General features: G+C 43.9%; 1 protein-coding gene across 6 annotated transcripts in view; it reads left to right on the top strand.

Annotated features, from left to right (window-relative positions):
- The window catches only part of MTCL1 (microtubule crosslinking factor 1), a 49414-nt gene extending 39683 nt beyond the window's left edge, over positions 1-9731 (top strand). For 5 of the 6 annotated variants that reach the window (XM_042868695.1, XM_042868699.1, XM_042868697.1 and 2 more), the window contains 2 exons: positions 465-2025; positions 8511-9731. In XM_042868695.1, coding sequence (XP_042724629.1) covers positions 465-2025; positions 8511-8720 — 1771 coding nt within the window. In that variant the 3' untranslated portion in view covers positions 8721-9731. Of the gene's footprint in view, positions 1-464; positions 2026-5469; positions 5528-8510 lie in introns of all 6 variants that reach the window. The other variant, XM_042868698.1, reaches the window with a different exon arrangement.
- The last annotated feature ends 13056 nt before the right edge of the window (positions 9732-22787 follow it).

Here is a 22787-nt window from a genome sequence, read left to right as displayed (position 1 = left end):
TCAGCTGTGTGTCCCGCATCCTGAGCAATCTCAGGAGTGGGGGTGGACTTGCTGATTTCACAGCAAGTCGGAAATGCTCTGTATTTGCTTTGAAAAGTCTGCCTCATATTGTCATAAAGACTAGTTTTCTGTAGGTAATGTATTTCTGAAATGCACCGTACTGCTTCATATTTCAGACATTTGCCAAGCAGTAATCCATGAGAAGGCAGTAAATTAAGAAGCATTAATAAACTGTTCAGTACTTTTAATAACCCATCAGGAATGCTTTCATTTCACAGCTATTTAAAAAAAAAAAAAACAAAACAAAACAAGAAAAGTGGGTCTAAATGAAAAGAAAACTAAAGTGGTTTTGTATAGAAGCAGATAGTAAAAGTTGAAATTTCTCAGTCAGTTTTCTCTTGAAAATAGTAGCTCTGTGAGAATTTTCAAGGCTATGAGTGGTACTCTTGTGTTCCTCTCTGCAGGGCAATGTCCGTTTCTTCCATGTCAGAATTCCAACGCTTAATGGATATTTCTCCATTTCTACCAGAAAAAAACTTGCCTTTATCCAGCAGCAAAGATGACATAACCCCTCCTTTGTCTCCTGATGATCTGAAATACATCGAGGAGTTCAACAAAAACTGGGATTACAGTAGCACCAGGAATCATGGGGGGGGCACCGAGAAGCCTGCAGAAGGGTGGACAGAAAGGACAGAATCTGGGAAAGCTGGGAATGATCCTACTCCAGATCCCTTCCAGGCCTCATCGTGGTACCTCACCACCAGCGTCACAATGACAACCAACACCATGACCAGCCCTGAGCACTGCCAGAAGCAGCCCACAAGGAGTCATGGTGTAACTGAAAAAATGGGAGTTCGGATCTTCCACAGCCCACCAGTGGTCCGTAGGTTTGATAACTCAGTGATAACTGGCAGTGAAGGGAAAAACCAAGTGGAGCCAGATTTCCTGTTTTCTATGACCAAAGCTATGGGGAGCGTTGCTGACACAAAAGGTCCTTCCTCCGACATGTTCGGAAGATGGTCTTGTGACCTGACCAAACACCATAAGGATTTTCTGGAGAATGGTCTTCATCCCATTGAACGTCCTATTTGCACTACTGTGGGCTTTGCCTCACCCTTGCACAGCTTGGAGATGTCCAAAAACATGAGCGATGATATGAAGGAGGTTGCTTTCTCTGTCCGAAATGCGATACGCTCTAACTCTAATTCAGGAGAGCCTCAGTTTAAGGACACTGCGTGTCAAACCAATGGCATGAGAACAACAGGGACGCAGACCACCCAGACCATCAGTGTTGGCTTGCAGACAGAAACCCTGCGCAATATCACCAGCAGTCCACACAAGTGTCTGACACCAAAGGGGGGGTCCACGCCTGTCTCTTCACCATCCAGAAGCCTGAGAAGCAGGCAAGTGACCCCCGTCATTGAAAAGGTCCAGGCTAAGTTTGAACGCACATGTTGCTCCCCCAAATATGGCTCTCCAAAGCTGCAAAGAAAAATTCTACCCAAATCAGACCAGCCAAATAACAGGACTTTGCCTGGCACACCTCAGAAAGGATTCAGCGAGTCTGCTTGGGCTCGATCAACTACTACAAGGGAGAGTCCTGTCCATACCACCATCAATGATGGCCTCTCCAGTTTGTTCAACATCATTGACCATAGCCCCATCTTTCATGAGACCTTCCAAAAATGTCCCAGGTCTAGCAGCCGATCCAGGTCAGCAGAACCCAGACCAGAGCTGGGCCCGTTGCAGGAACCTTGTACTAATGCCCGTGGCAGATCACCCAGTCCTCTCCGTTTGGGTACAGAGACACAAAAGGAAGATGGGACTGAGGTGACAAGTATCAGGCAGGACTTATCTGCTCCTCCAGGGTATACACTTACAGAAAATGCTGCCAGGATCTTGAATAAGAAACTTTTGGAGCATGCCTTAAAAGAAGAGAGAAGGCTACCTTCACACAGCCCACCAAATCTTAGCAATGACAACAGCACAGGAGAAATTGTCAAAGTAGATCCAGGGTCCATAGAGGTAATGAATTTGTTTGTTTTTCCTCCTATAGCTAAATGCACTCTCCTTTGATCAAATGCATTATGAAGTGTCTTACAGTCCTGCCAATTGTTTACAGTGAATATCTTAGTCCTGCATGATACCACCAACAAATCCCAGTCGTGAAACTATTGGATTAGTCTCTGAAGAACTTGTTAAAGAATTGACTGTCTATCCTGACAGCTTATCAGGCTTGAAAATATCAGTAGAGCTTTATCCTTTACAGGATAAAGATGGTTCTCCCCTGAATGACTGGGATAAGGGGTTTCTGTTACAAAACACACCATGCATTACAGATGTTCTAGGGTCTCTATGTCTGAGAAAATTTCTTTTTTATGCTGGATGGAAAGGTAGGCTCTTTTTCCTACAGAACATTGGGTGATAGCAAGTTTGCATGAAAAATAACTACTTCAGTACCCTGAACCAAAACTTCAGGTCCTTCAGCGTACCTTTTCTGGATATATCTGAGTAAGTTTGGCTCTGGTCTGTGAATGTGATTAAATGGCATGAATGAATGTGATTAAATAGCATTTGGTATTGACTGTTGCTGCCTCATCGTATTAAAAAAAGAAAAAGAAAAAAGAAAGATAATCAACTAGTCTAAGCACAAAGCTACTCAGTGCTTAGGAACTTTTTTTTATTGATATTTTGTTGTACTGTCACAAGTGCAACAGCCATCCTCTGTCTCAGCAAGTATGCCCAAGTGCTGGGGTCAGATCCTCATTTCCAGTAATGTGCTAAAGCAATCAACCAAAACAGGGGGTGTAATGATGGACAAAGCTCTTTCAGTTACCAAGTTTAAGTCTGTTTCTGGCAAACCTTGTGGGTGAGAGAGTTTTGCCCTGAGAAGCACTGCAGAAGCTGAGTTAGGCCCAGCTCTTGCTGGTAGTACAGCATCAGAATGGCATGTGTCCTGCTGGTCAGTGTGTTCACCAGGACACATGCAGGAGAGTTCATCCTCTCAGCTCCATGCCATCCCTTTAGCATCCCAGTGGTTTTTTGGGACAGCTCCTTCTTGACCCTGGTGGTGTCCCAGAATGCTGACTGGACCTTGCTGGGTCTGCTCCCTATCACTCCTGCCTCAGGTAGCCTCAAGGGAAGGTACAGACCCCATTTCCATTATCAACATTTGAGATGGAGGATTTGTGGAAACTTGAGTGCTGAGGCTTTTGTTCTGCATTTTGCCTTGTACAAGCAACTTCCTTGTAATGGACATGATCAACAGATCATTTGTAAGTGCCGTTGAGGGAACACAATCTTTTTTGCCTAACAGAGCATCCAAAGCTGAGGATATATTCCCTTTGTCTAAACAGATGTCAATAAGGAATTTTGTACATTTAAAAAAAACCATGTGCACATTTTAAGTAATGGTGAACGAAAGTAAGCTTTGTGCACAAACCTCAGAATGAACTAAAGCCTAATTTATTTCACTCTTTCTCACTATGTATGTATTTTGTTTTTTGTTTGAAATACCGAGAACATACAATTTCTTATTAGAAAGTACATGCTTTACTCTTACAGATTCAACTCAGCTTTGCCTTCCAGGCATCACTGAAAACTCTTGATTTCCTCCTGCATCTTTTAAATGTCTCAGCAGATCTCAAATATAAATAAATGGATGCCATCCCACACCACCACAAATTGCTGCTGGCAAAATACAACCAGTGTCAGTACCTGAGTTTGATGCATGGAGAGATTTACGTCAATGCTGTTTAGTAAAATCTCATTGACCATCAGCCTGGCAAAAATTTGCCCTTGTTTGTGAATTCTCAGTATCTTCTGCCTCATTTTTTGAGTTCCAAGCCTCAGAGCTAAGCTTTGCTCTTCGTTGCAACTCTTACCCAGTTGTTATGACTGCTGTCTGGATGCACAGGTGCATTGAAAAGGAAGGTGGTGGGCAGTTACACCAAGATAGGCTTATCTTTTCCTATATGAGTTGATGCTTTACAATATGCCCTTAATGAAGTGTGGGTTCACTGCTGCAAACAATACCACGATTGCCTTTAGACTTTGCACATACCTTGGGTTACTTCTGTATTATCCTGGCCACATAAATCATACTTTACAAAAAATTGCACATAGCACATGATGATCGAGGAGGAGGCAGGCTGTGCTTGGGGCAGACCCAATGTCAGTGCTGCCCTTGCCACCCTCCTACAGATCCCTGCTTCTCCATCACCTACTTGCTTCTGGCCAAGACAAGTGACCTCACCACAGGGCACCTTCTTTTTTTCTTCTATTTCATGCAGTCATAGCATGGTATATTGATGACTTTTAAACTTACATGGAGCACCTCTTGGTGATTTTTTCTTAATTTGAGCTTCGGGGTGCTTTAGTTACGCAATTAACTTTTATATTACTGCTGCAATGTGAAGTCTAGTTCATATGTATATTTATACATTCACATACGTATGTATGTATGCGTGTGAGTGTATATGCATACATAACAATAATAAGTGTATTTTCTGACTTGCCCAGAGCTGCTTACAAATAAATTCATATCAAGCCTAGCCTAGAAGTCTCTTACCATGCTAATTCATCAAACCACCATCTTACTTGCATATCATGGGATTTACAAATATTACCATTAAAAAATGCAGAATAATTTTCCCTAACTAACAACATAGAAGCAGCATGAGTGTTCTTCTCCTCTGACTACCGAGGGCATAAATGACAGAGGTGACATACCTGTCCCAGTCAGAGGGACAGAATGGCTCAGACCCATTTCTGAAGACAGCGCTGCGGAAGGACCGTCCCCAAGCATCCACGTAGAGGGCGGAGCAGTGGCCGCACACTTGCTACTGAACGGCTCAGCATTGGAGGGGGAATGTTGCAGAGAAGGGGAGGTGATGCCAGGATTAAAGAGCTTTTGCTCTGTTTAAGTCTCTCTCCCAGAGTCGCTGTTAAATAGGAACAGGAAAGAAGTCTGAGGCAAAGAGTTGTCATGAAACCTTCAGAGGCTTCTGAGCAACATAAATATAAGTTGGGTTTTATGCTTTTTAAAGATTTTCTAAGCAGAAATTCTCTCTCAATATCAGACAAAAGAAAAAAAGACACAGCTTTATTCCTATTTCACGGTAACATCATTTTTCCCATAGCCTTAATCAAGGTTGGCAAAGGATAATGGATGTCTTTCTCTGCTGAGTAGAAATGTTTGGATTGTTTTCCTTCTAGACTGTGCCAAGATTGTAAGGGATTGGTGTGTTCGCTTCCTTCCTTTCTGAATCTTTTTCTGCTGGTGGCTTATCTTTTACTTTTATTATTAGTTTCCCTCTGGTACAGCGGTAACATGATCTGAATGGGTGGTAACATCTGGAGACTTCTTTGCTGGCACGAAACCCTCTCTTTAAGAAAAAAAATATATTGATTAAAACAGTTCTTTCCAACCTACTTGCTTTCTTTTTCTTTTCTGTCTGTTCTGTCCAGAACCAAACTGTCTTATTAACTGCCCCCTGGGGACTCTAACCCTGCCTGCCTCACTGCTGTAAGTCCTTTCTACCTTGTTTCCACAGCTTTCTGAAAGTGGTCACTTTGAACAAGTGTGGTATTGAAAGGAAATAAATGACCCCAGCCACAGTGGTGCTCACCTGACATCTCCGTGTAGTCCTTTGTACAGAATGGTCTGGGGGTGCTCAGAATAGAAACCCAAACTGCTACCTCCTGTGGTAGCATGAGCAGGGAATGTGCATGGTCATGGAGAAGTGACACAGGTCAGAATTTGTGTGGTTGGGTTTTTTGTTTTAGTTTTTTCTTTTCTTTTCTTCTGAAGACCAGTTTACAGTATCCAAAAATGTTGGGGTGATATTCAGATTTTTAACATTTTTTTTAATCACTTTACACTCCTGTGTGGGGCTTCTGGCTGCTGTGTTCCCTTAGGCTGTATCTGTAGCAGCAGGTGGAGAGGGCTGGGGAGGGGGTCTCAAGCACCAGCCTGTGGCTGACAGTCACATTCCATCGTTAAGCTGCTTCTAGTTTTGGCCAGTGCCAGCTGGCTGGCTGGACCATTCACTCAGCCTCAGAGCCAGAAAATTGCCTATTTTATGTATTTATTCATGTAGGCATAGCCACAGTGGCTGGCAGCCTGACCTAGGAAATAGCTAGAAACTAAAACTGAAACCTTTCCAGGCTAAAAGAGGTGCTGCTTCTCCACCCACTCCTCAAGTAACCATCAAAGTAAATCACCCCTAGGATGTCAGATTTTTTCAACATGACTAGCTTTTGCAGCTGCACATGTTAAGGGAGGACACTTGGATCTCAAAAACCACTCCTGGCAGTTCCCTTTAGATGGCTTGATTTCCTTAATACACTCTGAGAAAGTTAGCATCTGCCCTTGGGTTCTGCTTGGCATCCAACATGATACCTACAGCATTGGGCTGCAACTCCCTCCTCTGCAAGATGGCAGTGTAGCATGATGTTACGCTGAGCAAGTGCCTGGCACCAATGAGATAGGATGAGCCTAAACCTGCCATTCTGAACAAACTGGCCTGCATCTGTGGGTATGCTCCAACCTGGCCAACGCCAGGTTGGCTGGGGCTTTGTGCAGCCTGATCTAGTGGGAGGTGCCCCTGCCCATGCAGGGGGTTGGGACTGGGTGGTCCCTAAGGTCCCTTCCAACCCAAACCAACATAAAGACACTTACCAACTGGGTGGCAGCAGTGGAAATAAATATTGTTATACACTGCTGACTCTCATTTACTGCTGTGAAACCAGGATAAAGCAGCCAGAAGCAAGCAGCACTATGAAGATGCCATTTTAAGCTTCTTGTTAGAGGGAGTCAAAAGCAAAGCTCACAAATTACACAGCCTGGATTCATCATGTTGCATGGCTGGTAGGTACAGCTATGCACAAAGATTCCAAAAATGAGTGGCAGCTCTCAGACCCCAGGAGTGATGGGATAGGGTGAAGTAAGGACATGGAGTCCGATTTCTCCTTAGCACAGGTTTATGTTTCAGCGAGGGCCACGTCTGCGCTTGCAGCACAGGGGTGGGGGGAGAAGATGTGCAGTGATGGTGCATGTGTAGGCCTGAAGCCATGGCCAAGCACCCACCCGGTGCTCCTGCTGCCCAGCACTGAGGGCTGACAGGCACGGCTCTGCCTGGGAATGGGCTGCAGCTGAGCTGGTCACGTATTGCTCAAAGACACTGAGCTCTGGCCCTTCACAAGGCTTCCCTGCCCCAACCCTCTGAGGCACTTTCCACAGACTGCACACACATGCACAGGCTCCATTTCCAGTACTACTGCTCCATGTCTTTGAAATCAGTCTCTCTGTCATGTAACATCCCAACCCAACCGAGACGTTCGATGGCATATCACCGTGTTTGTTCACTGCCCATCACATCATGTTACCTAACCCAATATTCTCCATTATCTTCTCTGTTTGAAACTCTGCGCTGAGTCTGCTGCTTCCAACTGTGTTGTTTTACTCCTGCCTTGGCTTCCCTTTGGCTTACTGTGCCAGAGCTTGTCTTTTGCATTGTGTCACTCCTGATCTCTCTCTTCATTTACCACCAGCTTGTATTCTGTTGTATAGACTGATATTTATTTCACTCTCTTCAATGTATGCAGATCTATAGATTGACTTGTTTAGACTCCTCTGACTTGTTTTGATAAATGCAGAAATATGCAGAGAAATTCAGAATTTTTACTTTACAAGCCAAGCTTGCTCCTACAGTCAGTCACCTTGATGCAGTGAGAACAGAGAGTCAGGCAAGAAGCCTGGCTGTGCAGTTAGCAGAGCCCATAAATACAAGAAGCAATTATCAACCTAGTGCCAGGGTTAAAAATGACAAGTGCATATGATTTCTAGTAGGACAGGTAGTCTGAATGGTGGAAAACTGGTGGAGAAATATAATTTCAGTTTTCCTCCATTTCTGTAAATGTCATCTTTAATGTACAGTAACACTGATTCCTGTAATTCAAGCAAAACCAGCTGGCAGTGAGGAGTGATGTTCCAGAAGTTGAAATCTAGAGGTAAGCCTCATCCTTAATCCAGCTGAGGGTGGTCACAGCTGGCCCTACAGTCATATTCTACTACAAAGAGGTCTTTCCTGCATGTGAGTCTGAAATCTGAGGCAGACAGGAATCAGTAGTTGATTTTCACCTTACTTCCAAATGCCAGACCTGGCCTACACTTGGAGCAATGCAATGAGTATAATGCATTATCGTGATATTATCATGCAAATCTATTTTTCTAGCTCAAAAAGAATTAGTAAATGGAAGCTTGTCAGCTACTTCAGTTCATCCCAGACCTCTTTCTTTCATTCTCTCCTTATCTGATCCATAAATCACAGACATGTACACAAATATCGGAGCCCATACACAGAAAGATGTTCACTGCTCGTTTTTGTCCTGGGTCATGACAGATGCTTAGCTTTAGCTTGAATTCTACTTATTTTTTAATTATTTACACATCCAGGTGGCTTCTAATGCTAGTCACTAACCACTGTTTTGCTCTTTTGGCTGCCAAGGAACTGCCTTGTTCTGCACTAGCCCCATCCCTTGAACCCTGCTTCTCCCGGCCAGAGAGACCAGCGAACCGGCGCCCACCATCCCGATGGGCTTCACATTCCCCTACTGCCTCACAGTCACAGTCAACCGGAGACCTGACTTCCTCAAAGGAAAGTGGAGGCAAGGAGCCGCCAGCGGAGGCTGTGAGCCAGGGAGACCAGTCGGCGTGAGCGGCTGCAGGCACCACGCCAGGGCTGGCCTCTGCAGGGGGCCTGACGGAGGAGTCCCGTAGTGGAGGTCAAAGAATGTTCTCAAACGCAGCTGCTGAATGTCCGACCCGTGAAACCGAGGTGTTTCTAGAATGAAACAGTTAATGTGCCTGTAATAACTTAATTTTTTTTCATAGCTGAGAAAACTATTTTTGTCTCCATCTTTTCTACATACAGTATATTAACAAAAAAAAAAAAAAAAAAAAAGTAAAAATGATATAAAGTAAGATTTAAAATAAAATGTAAATTAAGTTTTAAGGGAATTTGAATACGTGCTCACGCTCTCTCCAAATAATGACTGCCTTTCGGTTATATTTGCACTGTTATTTTTTCAGTTTCAGTTTGGGTTTTTTGGGTTGTTTTTGTTTTTGTTCTCGTCATGTGAAACTAGAGTCTTAAGTTAATTTTATTCTATTTTAATGTCAGTGTTATCAGTTTTTAAATGTAAGTTTCTTAAAGGTGCTTCAACTGTCTGAAGCAATACCTTTTAAGTAGTGAAGAAAGCCATTAAGCTAGTTCACTAGAATTGCATTAGCTGAAATGGAGGAGAATACAGGTATACACAAGAAAAAGTGTAAAAAAAGAATGCCTCAGAAAGTTGTATGGCGTTAGCTGTAAAATACACCTACGATACTTGACTTGCATGCCTCTGGGTCCTCGCACTTTAGTGCATGTACATACTGCTACTGTACTTCTGCCGTCACATAAACGTGAGTCCATCTGTTCCACTGTAATATTGTCGTAAATTTACCTGTACTGTACTTTTATTGTTGATATTCTTGCATTGACTATACAAAAGGAGTTTTTAAATTATTGTTAGCAGTTCAACTGGCTATGTACAGTGTTTACTGAGAACTTCTTTCATTTTGGGAAAACCACTGAGAACTCTGGGCATACCAACTTGTAACTGGCCTTGTTTAGGAGTCTGTCGGAGACCATGTGAAGTGGAAATAAAACCCTCAGTATTTACAAGTTGGTTGAGTGCTTCATGGTGATTATTTCTGATGGTACTTCCCAAGTTCATTTTACTTAGGAGAAGCAGCTCCCAAACTCTGCCTTTATTCACAGGGGAAGAAAATGTGTCTTTATCCTGTTCCAGTCAGGATGACAGGTAATGGCTTCGAGTTGCACCAGATGAGGTTCAGGCTGGATATCAGGAAAAAATTCTTCTCAGAAAGAGTGGCACAGACTGCTCAGGGAAGTGGTGGGGTTCCTGGAGGTGTTCAAGAACTGTGTGGATATGGCACTGAGGGCTGTTCCAACCTTAACGGTTCTATGGCAGGAAATAAGCCATGGCAAAGCCAAATATCCTGTGCTCCAGAGATTCATGCAAGTACTGGATTGGGCCATGGGAAGGTCTCCACATTTCCTCACTGAACTCTGCACAATAGCTTGCTCACTGAGATAGCAGGACTTATCTTCTCAATCCCTTTTGAGGTGATATTGCTTGTTGCTTTCTGTCATTCATGTGAATGAGAAACAGCCACCTTAATGAGGTATCAAAAACCTCTGTCAAATCTTAGTGCAAATTTGTGTCATGTCCACATTGGGCTTGAATAAAACAGGTGGCTAGCACTGGGAACTAAGTGCCCTCCTAAGAGGGGGAACCTTCCTGTCAGTTCTGCCTGGCACCATCTGTTTGGCCACGCACTTTCTCTGGGAGCCTCAGGTCTGCTCTGACTAGTTATCTCAGGGCTGAAGGGGCCCGCTTGATTTCCCTTGCCAAGGCTTTCTGATGCTCGTTTACTTAAAAGCACCATCTGGGATCCCTAGAAGCCTTCCTCATTAGCTCTGCTGAGCGTTAAGTCCCTCTCATCCTGTCCTGCTGCTGGCTTTCTAGGAACTTTAATTCAGCTGTTGAATGAGAGCAAACCCCAACTCTTGGGTCAGCTCCCAAGCTCCACCTGCTCAAGGTCTTATTTCTGCCACAAGTTAGGTCTGTGGCCATTAAGTCAAAATTGAGATGGCCACCTCAGGGTTGTTATTATGAAAATTGCTGCTTACGGGGACCCATAGTGACTGAAAAGTCCTATTGTCTGGTGCCCCCACCAAATGAAGCAGTGTCCAGTGCTGCTCATGGGTAGCAGTGCTTCTATTGTGTGCAAATTATCTTCACAGATATTGCAAACCCTTGCTGTTAACATTGTTCATTGGCCTCCCCAGAAGTCTGAATCCTTAAAATCATACACAGAGTCCACCTCACTTATTTTTCTAGTGCTTGAAAATCTTGTGGCTACAGCACTTTCATGACTTGCTGCCAAAATTTCAGTTTGGGCAGGGAAAGAGGAGCATGCACAAGAGCTGCTCAGAAGGTCAAAGTAGAGTCGCAGTGGTTATTAAAGAAGGCTTAAACCACAAATGAAAGATCCTTGTTTATTTCCAAAATCTTAATTACCAGCAGTAGCTTTGAAGGCAGAGGGGGAGGATTCACTGCTCCCTTTAAAGCTGTTTTTCCTACATGAAGCAAGTTGGAAGTTGCAAATCAACAAGCAATGCTAGACACCAGTGAGCAGAAATGCTGCTCTGCTTCTTGTGACAGCTGTAAATTTTTTTAATGATTCAGGTGGCTGATGAGTAGCTTTAAGACCAGGAAATGACATTTGCCTTTCAAATCAAGGATGTGCCAGCCTAGAGAATTAGCTACTTGCCAGTCTGAAATAGGAAGGGATATGGGGATAAGCAGCTACCTGCGGTTTGTCAGGTAAACTGCTTATGGGACAGCAGCGGTTGCATAGCAGAGCAGGAAGGAGGAGGTTAAGCACACATAGAAATTCTGTGTGTGACCTTAAAAAGAATCACATTAATTAAACACAGGTTCCTTTCTAGTCTAATTAGCAACTTCAGTGACATAAAAAATGTCTCATGTTTCAACTGGCTCTTTGGAAACACCAGGGCTTTTATCTTCCCATACTGCTGCTGCTGAGGTGGGGGGATTTTTTTCCTCTCCCATTACTCCATCACATTCTGTAATTACTAACATAAATCATAACATAAATAATGGGTCTATAGTCCTTCTGAGGTTATTTTAAACGATTCTAAGACAAAATAGAAAGCCTTTTCAGAAGGTCTGTGGCTCACTCCATGTCTGTATGGTAGCTGAATTATTGCCTCATGAATAATCAGGGCAGTAGAAGCCTTGAAAATTGCCACACAAATTAGTTTAAGGGGATGCAGATGCCTCTGCTATAGATTCTCCTGACAAGGCTGACAGAGATAGAAATCATAGAATTATAGAATGTTTTGTATTGGAAAGGGCCTCAAAGCCCACCCAGTCCCACCTCGTGCCATGGGCACGGTTGCCCTCCAGCAGCTCAGCTGCCCAGGGCCCCATCCAACCTGGCCTTGAGTGCCTCCAGGGATGGGGCACCACAGCTTACATGGGCAGCTGTGCCAGCACCTCACTGTCCTCTGAGTAAAGAATTTCTTCTTAGTGCCTAATTTAAATTTCTTCTCTTTTGTTTTAAAACCATTCCTCCTTGTCTTATCATACTCAAACTGTGTAAAATGTTGAACCCCCTTCTGTTTGTTAGCTCCCTTCAAGAACTGGAAGGCCACAGTGATGTCTCCCCAAAGCCTTCTCTTCTCCAAGCTGAACATGCCCAGCTCCCTCAGCCTGGTAGGAGCAGGTATGCACTACCCATCCCAGCAGCACTTCCGTCTTCGCAGACGAACCCCCATGTATACAAGGTGTGTATCTTCCCCCCTTACTCTCCCGAATATCTGGAGCCCCCAAGCTGCCTCGTGCTCCCTTTGGAGGTACCACATCTCCTGTTTGATCCCTGTTCACCTGCTTTGACTTCCTTTGAAGTAAATCACTGCAACCTCACAGAGTACTATTAAGCAGCTGAGTACATATAATTTTCATATGAAATGACAGCTAATGTCTTTTCAGTCTCCACATACCCCAGCCTGCTTTCTGGAGAGGCTTAATGGCTTTGAGCAAAGTCTGCTTCTCTTCCCTGTTTATCATCTTCTAATCCATCTTGCAGGAAGATGAGACACACTGCCCTCAGGTCTGGGTGAGGGAGATTACTGTCCTGCTATTGGTGTCTTTGAATTAAAAAAATCAACATCTGTTGCTCAGAATGACCTTTTTTTTTTCCTTAGCAGAGCAGAGATAGGACCTTGCCTTTCATTACTCATTTTTTTCTGGTGCACAAACACCTTCTGGAGGTGCCAACCAATATCAGCATCACCTGAAAAATTGGCAACAGAAATCCTGAGAACACTCAGTGATCAGGGCAAGATTTTTTGGGTGAGGGACAGCACAAATCCAGCAGGACCTCTCCACTTGAAGCTGGCACAAAGGAAGGCACTGCTCCCTGAGGCAGAGGAAGGGCTGGGATTGCACAGACTCAAGAAGCCCCTCAGACATCCCTGGTCTGGCAACCACCAGATGTGGGCTGGAGCTGCAGGAGGTACAGAGTGGGTGGCACAAACGCCCCTGGTTCTCAACTGGGCACAGGCCCGCCGTATCCCAAGGCTGGTCTGCAGGTGGTGGACTGAGATCTGAGAAGGGAAAAAAAACTGCAAATAGATGGATATGTTAACAGGAAGAAAAAAAAGTTGTTTGGATATTGAGTTTTACACGTCTCTTGCTGGCAGTAAGTCTGGCCGAGCAATGTAAGCAGATACTACACTAGGGGAAGTGCGCAGCTAGGCTGTGCAATGTGAATTTTAATAAATGCCAGGACCAGTACATTTTGTTTTGTCTTGCTAAATCCTAATTTTTTTTTTAATGTACTATAATGGGATTTTTTAATCCCTACAGTAAAACTTTAGATGAGGTTTACACAGAAATTGTCATGGACGCGAGTACATTCCTCACTCTGCAGCTGCTTCTCTCCCTGCTGTAATCCCCCTGGGTCAGGCTGCAGCACACAGAGCTGCTTGCAAGTGGACAAGCTCATCCCAAAGGCACTGCTCAACTGGCTTGGCCTTCTTGTGGTTTTGGTTGGAACCAAGCTGGACCCAAGATATCATGCTCTGCAAGTAGGCACCGTTTTTGGATGCTGAAAAAGTTGGAACTGGTGATACGTAGGAGAGGAGCCACCATTTTATCTCCCAAGAAATGCAATGCTAAGTGCTTAGGCAATTAAGAATATAAGTCTCACTGATTTCTTTCTCATGTAAGTGGCTTAGGTAACTTAGATGCATGGGGAATTTTTATCACAAGTGTCCTTCCAGTACCTGACCCGCAGGGAGTTTATAAGCAGGAGGGAACCAACATGTTTACATGGTCTGAGAGTGGTGAGACAAGGGGGAATGACTAAGCTAAAAGAGGGGAGATCTAGGTTAGATGTTAGGAGGAAATTCTCTACTCAGGGAGATGTGAGGTGCTGGCACAGCTGCCCATGTAAGCTGTGGTGCCCCATCCCTGCAGGCACTCAAGGCCAGGTTGGATGGGGCCCTGGGCAGCTGAGCTGCTGGAGGGCAGCTGTGCCCATGGCACGGGGTGGGACTGGGTGGGCTTTGAGGTTTCTTCCAACCCAAAGCAGTCTGTGATTCTATTATTCTATTGTTTCATTATTCTGACTATGGTTCCAGACTGTTAGTGTTTAAAACATGGACTCGATTCCTGATATTGTCTTAGAGAAGACATGCATTGTATTGTTCTTTGCTAGATTTTCCACAGACTGCAATGGTAGGACAGGAAAAAATCCACTTTGCATATATGAATGAGAGGAAGAACAATGAAGGCCATGATTTTGTCACAACTATTTCCATGACAAAACCAAAGACTTCTGAGAGGGTCTTTTCTTAGTACAATGTCATTGTATTTTGTCATGGAAATCACATCTTAGGCAAAACCAAAGCCCTGCCTTCACAAATGTCTGTGTTTCCCTCAGTCTGTGATGCTTCTGACAACATCAGAACTTCATAATTTGCACATAAAATGCAATACATCAGGTTCTACAGGTTTCTTAAATGTTTTACAAATAGGAATTGATGTGCAGTTATATTGGCAAAAAAAAAAAAAACTTATTAAAGGCATTTTCTATAAAGTAGTAGAGCAATGCAGTAGCTAAGAGAAAAGGAGCAATAAGAATTGAAGAACAGCAGAACTAACACGTAGGAAACAGCATCCAGGCTGTGTTTAGGGAGTAACAGGCCTGATGGTGGTTTCCCTGAGATCAAGCCTGCGACTATGGCTCAGTGGAAGCAAACGGTGAGCTGTGCTGCAGTACGTGAGACTCATGAGGCATGGGCCTCGACTGCAACAGTATTGACAGCATCTGTCAGAATCAGCCCTTTGGCTGGCAGGAAACCCAACACTGACAGAGCCATTCCCTACTGGACTTGGTAAACAGCCTTGAGTTTGCACAGCCAGAGCTTGTACTGCCAAGGGTGACATCCTGGAATGGCGATGGTCCTGGAGATGATTTCCCCTAGGGGGTGGGAGTGGGATGCCATTCCTGAATTACACAGCCTTTTCACATCAACAAGCAGAATCGTTTTCAGAAGCTGCAGCACGATGGTATAACTTGTTCATGTGCAACCTAATCTGCTGTAGGCATTCTGTTCATTGCAGGGGACTTGGACCAGATGGCCTTTAAGGGTACCTTCCAACCAATTCTATGATAATGGTCCTACATCGGTATTACCATCTCCCTTTTACTCAGCAAATAGTGTATCTTCCCAGCACAGAGCTAAATTATTTAGCAGCAATGTTTCCCTGCTTAGCAGAATCTGCCTGAGCTCTCTGTCGGAAGAGCTCAGGGATAAGTGATTAGCAGCCCTATGAGTCAATTTAATCCTTCCTGAAGAACTGGAAAACCTCCACCCGCTGTGGACCCCCTCCTGTAAGGCCCTGATCAGCCACGGCTGGCTCTCAGTGGCCGGTCTGGTTTGTGTAGATGGCCCAAACCATCTGGTTCCTCCCAGCTGGGCAAGTTACCCAGAAACCACCCCAAAGCCGTGCAGAGGATCCCTCCATGCTGGTTCTTCAGGTTAGGCGGAGGCGGCTCCCCAATGAAGCGGGATGGGTAAGGAATGAGCCTGCTGTCACCTGAGGCCACTTCTGACCTGAATGCAATTTAAAAAAATTAAACCTGCCCCAAAATTAAATTATCAGTTGAGCTACTTAACAAGTTAACTAAATTGACTGTGACCTACATACCAGAAAGCATTAGATATTTGGAAATACTTCTTTCTGTGGGAGTCAGGTCACACAGTAAAATCTAGATTAAAAATTCACATGCATTTCTCTGAAGCCTGTGTCAGGCTTAAAGCAAAGAACGGCCAATTTGAAAAAGCAATGAGACATTTTTAACCTTGACATCTATCAGGTCGGCCCTGCAATGATTTGAGTCTCTTGTCAGGGCAGCAGACAGCACTGACAGATGAACTGATTAGCCTTGGTACATATTGCAGTGCAGACAGTAATTACAGCCTAGAAATGATAGTTTAAACAGAAAATAATGCATTACATGCAGAAAATTCGTTGCCAGCCGCCTGGAGGCAGGACCTCCACAGCTACTGCTCAGAAATAAAACACATCAGGCAACACACTGGGACTTCAATCTTTCTTAAAGTGCATAAGCTAAAGAGCAGCCATTTATAAACAGCCGATTCAGCCACAGAAGAGAACACAATTAAATGTATATTTCGAAAGCAAGGTTCTAAAAAAGACAGATAAATATATATATGTCTGCCTACCTATCCATCTATCTATCCACCCATCTATCTTTGTATCTATCTATTTATCTACCTGTCTGTCTGTCTTTAAAACAGAAAGTCCATTTTATCTTTTTACACCTCCTTACAGGAATGTTCTGTATATGCATACATACAGGAGTAAAAGCGGGGTCTTTGCATGGTCTATGGCATATCCTTCTCCAAAACAGGGCAGAGGAGGTGTGCTTCAAACCAGTGCTGAAGAAGACCAGCTGGACTTCTCCGTAGCTCCTAGCCTCGCTTCCTATCCCATGTCAGTATCGTTCAACTTTTAATTGCAGACTAGCACAAAGCTGTTCTTCAAAAATTAAAGAGCTGAGTCATTACACAGCACTTGTTCCCTTTTAAACAGCATTTGCGCATAAAAGCTCAGCTCAGATTAAGAAGATAAATACAATGCAGAGCTTTACAGATAAGTTAAATGAACAGTGAAAATTGCCCTTTAATCTACTTAGTAGGTCTTTGTGATTAAAGTCTAGTATTTCTTTCTGTGCTGCTGAAGGAGTGGTCAAGGTGGTGACTGAAGAAATGTCTAGGAAATAGCACAGAAGTCATGGCTTTTTTATTTTGTTGCCACTTCTGTTTTGAAATCATTTGCACTGATAAATTCCCATTCCTTTTCCGTATCTGGTCAGATGAAGCATACAGACACTATCAAAAGATACGTGCATTGGCTTTCAACCTTCATCACAGCCTTACCCTTTTCCAGCCAGCATCTGAGCGTGCTACCACATATGTAAAGCCGCTTTTGATGCAGGCTTTATGCAAGTCTTAGCTTTAGGGAGCAGCAGGCCACGAGCTGGCATGTACATCAAACAGCATGCAAATCCTTCCCACTGAAGAATCGGTTTATAGTGCGCCACTAGATTGTAAAAACACAAAACATCTGCTAAATGCTGAAGAGCTATGGCAGCTAAAAACAGCCCTCATGCCAGTAAGAGAAGATACGTTCTGTAAAACCTCTGAGACACCTATATCCTCAGCAGTAATATTCAGAAGACATAGGGAACAGTAATTAGTCCTCCAGATGCTTTACACCAAATTAGAATTCAGAGAAAACATGCAGGTAGCTCAATTTAAATACAGTGAAATGGGGTTTAGTCCATCAATTGGATTTGCTGGGAAACAGCTTGAGCAGGAGGATAAAAATTGTATCGGGCAAAAGACAGTGGTGTCCTCTGAGATTTTGGAAAGCCCAGAGGCAATCTGGTTGAAGCAAATGCTCTGGGGGAGGATGTATCTCTTGAAGTAGTTAGCCCCATATTTTCCAGGTGAGAAATGGAAATGAAGATCTCTGTCCCAAGTGAAATGAAGAAGGCTTTGTTTGCTCATCTCCCCTGAAGATGTGGTTATACAAAAACAGACACCTCCGAAAGTATTTCTCTCTTCCATTTAGTCCTGCCACACTAACCACATGAGTATTTGAACACCACCCTCCTATGGGCTAATGTGCAACATGACTAACATCTGTCCCATAACTCATGTGCTCATCCTCTCCCTCAGGGAAGACCTGTGTGAAGTGGAGACTGTTTATTATGAATATACACAAAAAATAATTATACAAGTACAGACATGTCAATATAGGTTTTTTGGAGAGGGAAAGATGAAAGGCAAGGTGTCTCCACCTCAGATGAGGGCATGCTGAGGTCTGAACTGGCCCTTGTTTCCTGTGGGAATGAGGCAGTGGGGCCAGGAGTGCCCCAGAATGGTCCAGTTCTGCACAGGCACCTCTGTGAGTTCACTTCATTTAACAAGATTTTTTTACTGGGATCTCGTATTTACATGAATGCAGGAACCTCTGTTCAATGCTGCGCTACCAACAGAAAAAGGAGTTGTTTCCTTGGCATAGGAAGATGCTGCCACTGTAATTATATTTGAGCAAGCACAGGCAGGAAAAGGGTATTTCTTTGTCTCTCCATTTCTATCCATTTCTATCTGTCCATTTCAAGAAATGAACAACTTAACAGTTGTTCTCGTAATGCGCTCTGGATGCCCTGTAATTGGCTGCATCTTTGCCATTTTCAGAGGTATGTGCTCTCTGTCAAGACGTCTTTACAATTTTTAAATTTGAGTGGGAACTGAGAAGTGGGAAAGCCGCTGACCCACAGGGCCAGAGTGGCCCAGCAGATTGGAGCAGGAGGAGTCGGGAGCACCCCAGGTGAAAAAAAGAATGGCTGACATATGAAACTACAGTCTCATGTCCCATCTCCAGAACAGGCCAGAACAACCAGGTCTGCATCTGACTTTAAGTCTTTTTTTTTTCTCAGTAACTGTTGGAATTTTGAAACTGTTTTCCCTGTTTGGATGCTGCATGAGCCCAGGCAATGCTTACACTGTCATTTGCTTCTTGGGTGGTGATGGCTGCTGTTTGGCCAGCTGGGAAATGGAGGGGTTTAGAAGTTAAATGCTGTATTTAATGAGGTGTGGCAAGGCTTGGAAAACAGCACCTTCCTGCTCCTTCCTGTGCTGAGCTGATCTCGCTAGGCTGCCTTTGCTCTTACAATGGACCAACGGCAAGGTTTAATAACAAATTCCAGAGTCTGTGTGTTTTCCCATGAAGCACAAAGGGGCCATCAGGCTAGAGAAGACCAACCAGTCTGCATGAGGAAAGCATTCCCCTGGAACTAAGCAGATCTCTTGATGTTGCAGAGCACTTTAGCTGTTAAGTGCCTTAAGAAAAGTTACTGAAACTTGTCTTTTACAACCTAAAATTGAGAGCAAGGCACTGTGGCCTTGGTGTCACCTCCAGCCTCTGTAAGGGGACTCTGCTCCTGGTCAAGGAGAAGACACTGGGGCAGAGGTCCCAAAAAAAGCAGTTCAACTCCCAAGGAGACAAGTCATAACCAACACTACTGCCCCAGCTGCAGCTCCCTGGTGCCCAGATTCACTTCAGTCACACTGCTGCACAGTGGGATCAGCATGGAAGCAGAGTGGAGCAAGATGAGTAGGGCAGCAGGAGTAGGAGTATTGGTGATCTGCCTGTATTTGTGTTCCCTGCTTCTTCAAAGAATCATGAAATCATTAAGGCTGCAAAAGATCACTATGTTCATCTTGTCCACCATGAAATCATTCCCACCATACCCAACCACATCCCTCAGTGCCACATTCACACGGCTCTTGCACACCGCCAGTGATTCCACCACCACCCTTAGCAGGCTGTTTCAATTCTTCACCACTCTTTCTGAGAAGATTTTCCTAATATCCAACCTGAACCTTCCCTGGTACAGCTTAATGTCATTATTTCTTGTCTTAAAATCAGCTGGGCTTTGCTTTCCTCTGGGGGAAACGGCAGCCAAGATACTCCTGCAAAATGAGGGTTGTCCTCAGAAATGAGGATGCTGGCTGTAGCAATACCTGAGGGTGACTTTGTGCATAGAATGATTCTTTCATGCTGTCCTGATTTTAGTCAGGACAGAGTTGGTTTTTCTCTTCCTAGAGTCCAGTATGATGCGATGGGCTTTAGGAAAAAAACAATGTTTAATACACACCAGCATTTTAGCTTTTGCAGAACAGTGCTGTATGGAGCCAAGGATATTTCAGTTTCTCAGCTTCTTATACTGTCCTGCCAGCAGGGAGGCAGATTGAGGGAATCACAAGGAGCTGGAAGGGACAGAAGAAGGACAACTGACCTAAACTGGCCAAAGGGATATTCCATACCATGTGACATCATGAGGAAAAATCTTGAAAATGGTGGGGAGTTAGCCTGATGGGCAGCTTTTGTTTGGAGACTGGCTGGGCATTAGCCGGTGAGTAGTGAGCAACTGCTCATGCATCACTTGTTTTGTATATATATCTATCATTATTATTATCTTGTTGTTTTTTTTTTTCTCTTCCTTTTCTGTTTTAGAAAATAGATTTTATCTCTGCACATGAGTTCTACTTTGTTTTCTTTCCCCCACTTCTCTCCCAGTCCCACTGGAGTGGAGGGAGTGTTAAGCAAACGACTGTGGGGTGCTTAGCTACCTGCTGGGTTAACCCACAACACGTGCCTGCCTCATGAGATCAAAACTTTAATTTTAAAAGAGATGTTTCTAAGTAATACTGATCTGGTTATGACTGAGCAGCTGTGCCATTGCAATCATACTCTCCTCCAGCATCTACACCAGGAGGATAAATTCTGCCCAGAAGAATGAAGAGAGTAAAAAAATCACACTCTGAGAGTCCTGTTATCTACTTTTGCTTGATTTATTAAAAAATGAATCCTCCCTATTCTTCTCAAAAGTCACCTCTGTGTTTCTTCATAATGCTTCACTGAAGTTTTAAACATACAAATTAGAAATAGGAAGAAAGCAGACACTGAATATTACAGATTGCCTCTTCCTCTCGTGATTCAATAGCTTTTCTCAGTTGCACTGTTTGGGATCCAGAATTGCTGGCAATTCAGTCATTTCTTTATAGAAATAGGATTTTTTTTCTTCCTTGCTCTTACACACCAGCTCTCCAGCCAATGTACAGCTGAGACACTTGAGGGATTTGGCCAAGTGGACAACACAGGATGATGGCCAGGGAGGGAGCATGACATGTAGAAAGCCGCTTTCCACTCAGCCAGCAGCTGCAGGCATTTGCAGCTGCTCTGGCAGCAGGATCCATGTCTGCTGCAGGACAGCAGTGGCACGAGAGCAGGGCACAAGGCCACACGGGTCTGAGAGACACTTCTCAGCCTATGAGGTTTGCACCCAGACTACTCATTATTGGTGTCCTAATTCATTTTGCACCGCATTTTAAAAGAACAAAGACTACATACGCTCCGCTGAAAAGAAACATAACTGACTTGGCACATCTGAAACCTTCATCACTTCATAAGAAATGGAGTAGCGGAGGATTTAACTGTGCCTCTGAAAGCTGTGGTGATGAAACTAGGACCCTAGCAGATGCCTTTATCTGCTGCTGTTCCTCCTCCCAAGTGCAACCCTCTTGTCCCTCCATGGGTGTACACATCCCACATGCTGACTACAGCCATCCCACAACTTTCACCCTAAGCAGTTTCCTAAGGAACTAAGGGACGTGATTTGGTGACTGGACTCTACAGTCAGGTTAAAGGCAGGGCATGAAGACCTTGGAGACTAAATGAGCCTATGATTCTATGCTTCTATTTCCAGCTCAAGTTTGAGCTGATGCTCTATTTCTAGGACAATCTTCATCAGCTCCCTAAATTAAATTAGATATTAGATGGAACTTTTTCACTCAGACTGGTGAGGTGCTGGCACAGCTGCCCAGAGAAGCTGTGGTGCCCCATCCCTGGAGGCACTCAAGGCCAGGTTGGATGGGACCCTGAGCAGCTGAGCTGCTGGGTAGCAACTCTGCTATGGCTGGGGTGGGCTTTGAGGTCCCTTCCAATTCAAGCCATTCTGTAATTCTATGATTCTATGACCCTTTATCCAACCTAGGACAAGAAAGTGCCCAATATTAACTTTCATCTTACTTTTACAGAAGCAACATTAAGCCCCATTGTGAGGACAAGCCTTGCCATTGTTAAAAGTCCACTCAGCATTAGGACTAATTTACACATAGCTTTAATTCGATTGTAAGTCCAGGCCAGAAGCTCAGGTTTACTCACAGTCAAAATCTAATGCTCATCCACTTCCCATTCTTTACCAGAATGCAAACCTGTCAGATTTACCCTAAGACTCTGGATCATTCCAGACATTCTTCCTGATCTTAAAACTTTGGCAAAAGAGTATATTGCAAGGCTTGATTCTCCTGGCAGCTCCTGAAAGCATTTACATCCATGCAAAAAGCCCATGGGCAAAATTCTTTGTAGAATGTTTTTGCTCATTCCACTGAAGTGACTCAGGAAGAGAGTTCAGTCCAGGCACTTCAATTCAGTACGAACTCTGTGCTTCTTGAGCAGTGGGGGAAAGAAAGCAGCACAGAATGGGGCACAGTCAGCCACATCTGCAGGACTTGCAATGCAGAGAACAGGGTTTATCTAAAGCTCTGTTCCCTTCCATTCAATTTCCAAACATAGCCAGAGGGACAAATCTTCCCCATTTTCATCATGATTAAAAGTTTAAGTTTTGGTGAGAGGTATTTTAGAATCAAAGGAAATCTGTATCTGATTTGCAGGGATTTTTGTTCCAGGAACTGCCTCCTAGACTGTTAAATATCTATCAGTCTTGCATTATTTCAGCTATGTTATACTAAATTTGTGATAATTCGATGTGACAACAAATGCTTTTCTATAGTTGGGCCATTAGCCCAAAAAATATGGTGCCTTGGGCATGAAAGACACTCTGTCGGGGGAGAAGGGGCTTGCACTGGAAAAGAAAAAGAAAGAAAGAAAGAAAGAAAGAAAGAAAGAAAGAAAGAAAGAAAGAAAGAAAGAAAGAAAGAAAGAAAGAAAGAAAGAAA

Source organism: Lagopus leucura, unplaced genomic scaffold (assembly GCF_019238085.1).
Source record: "Lagopus leucura isolate 7727_CA_CO unplaced genomic scaffold, USGS_WTPT01 Super-Scaffold_100002, whole genome shotgun sequence".
In the NCBI taxonomy this organism is placed as follows: Eukaryota; Metazoa; Chordata; class Aves; order Galliformes; family Phasianidae; genus Lagopus; species Lagopus leucura.
The sequence above is the reverse complement of the archived record's forward strand: the minus strand, read 5'-3'. Positions and strand labels throughout refer to the sequence as shown.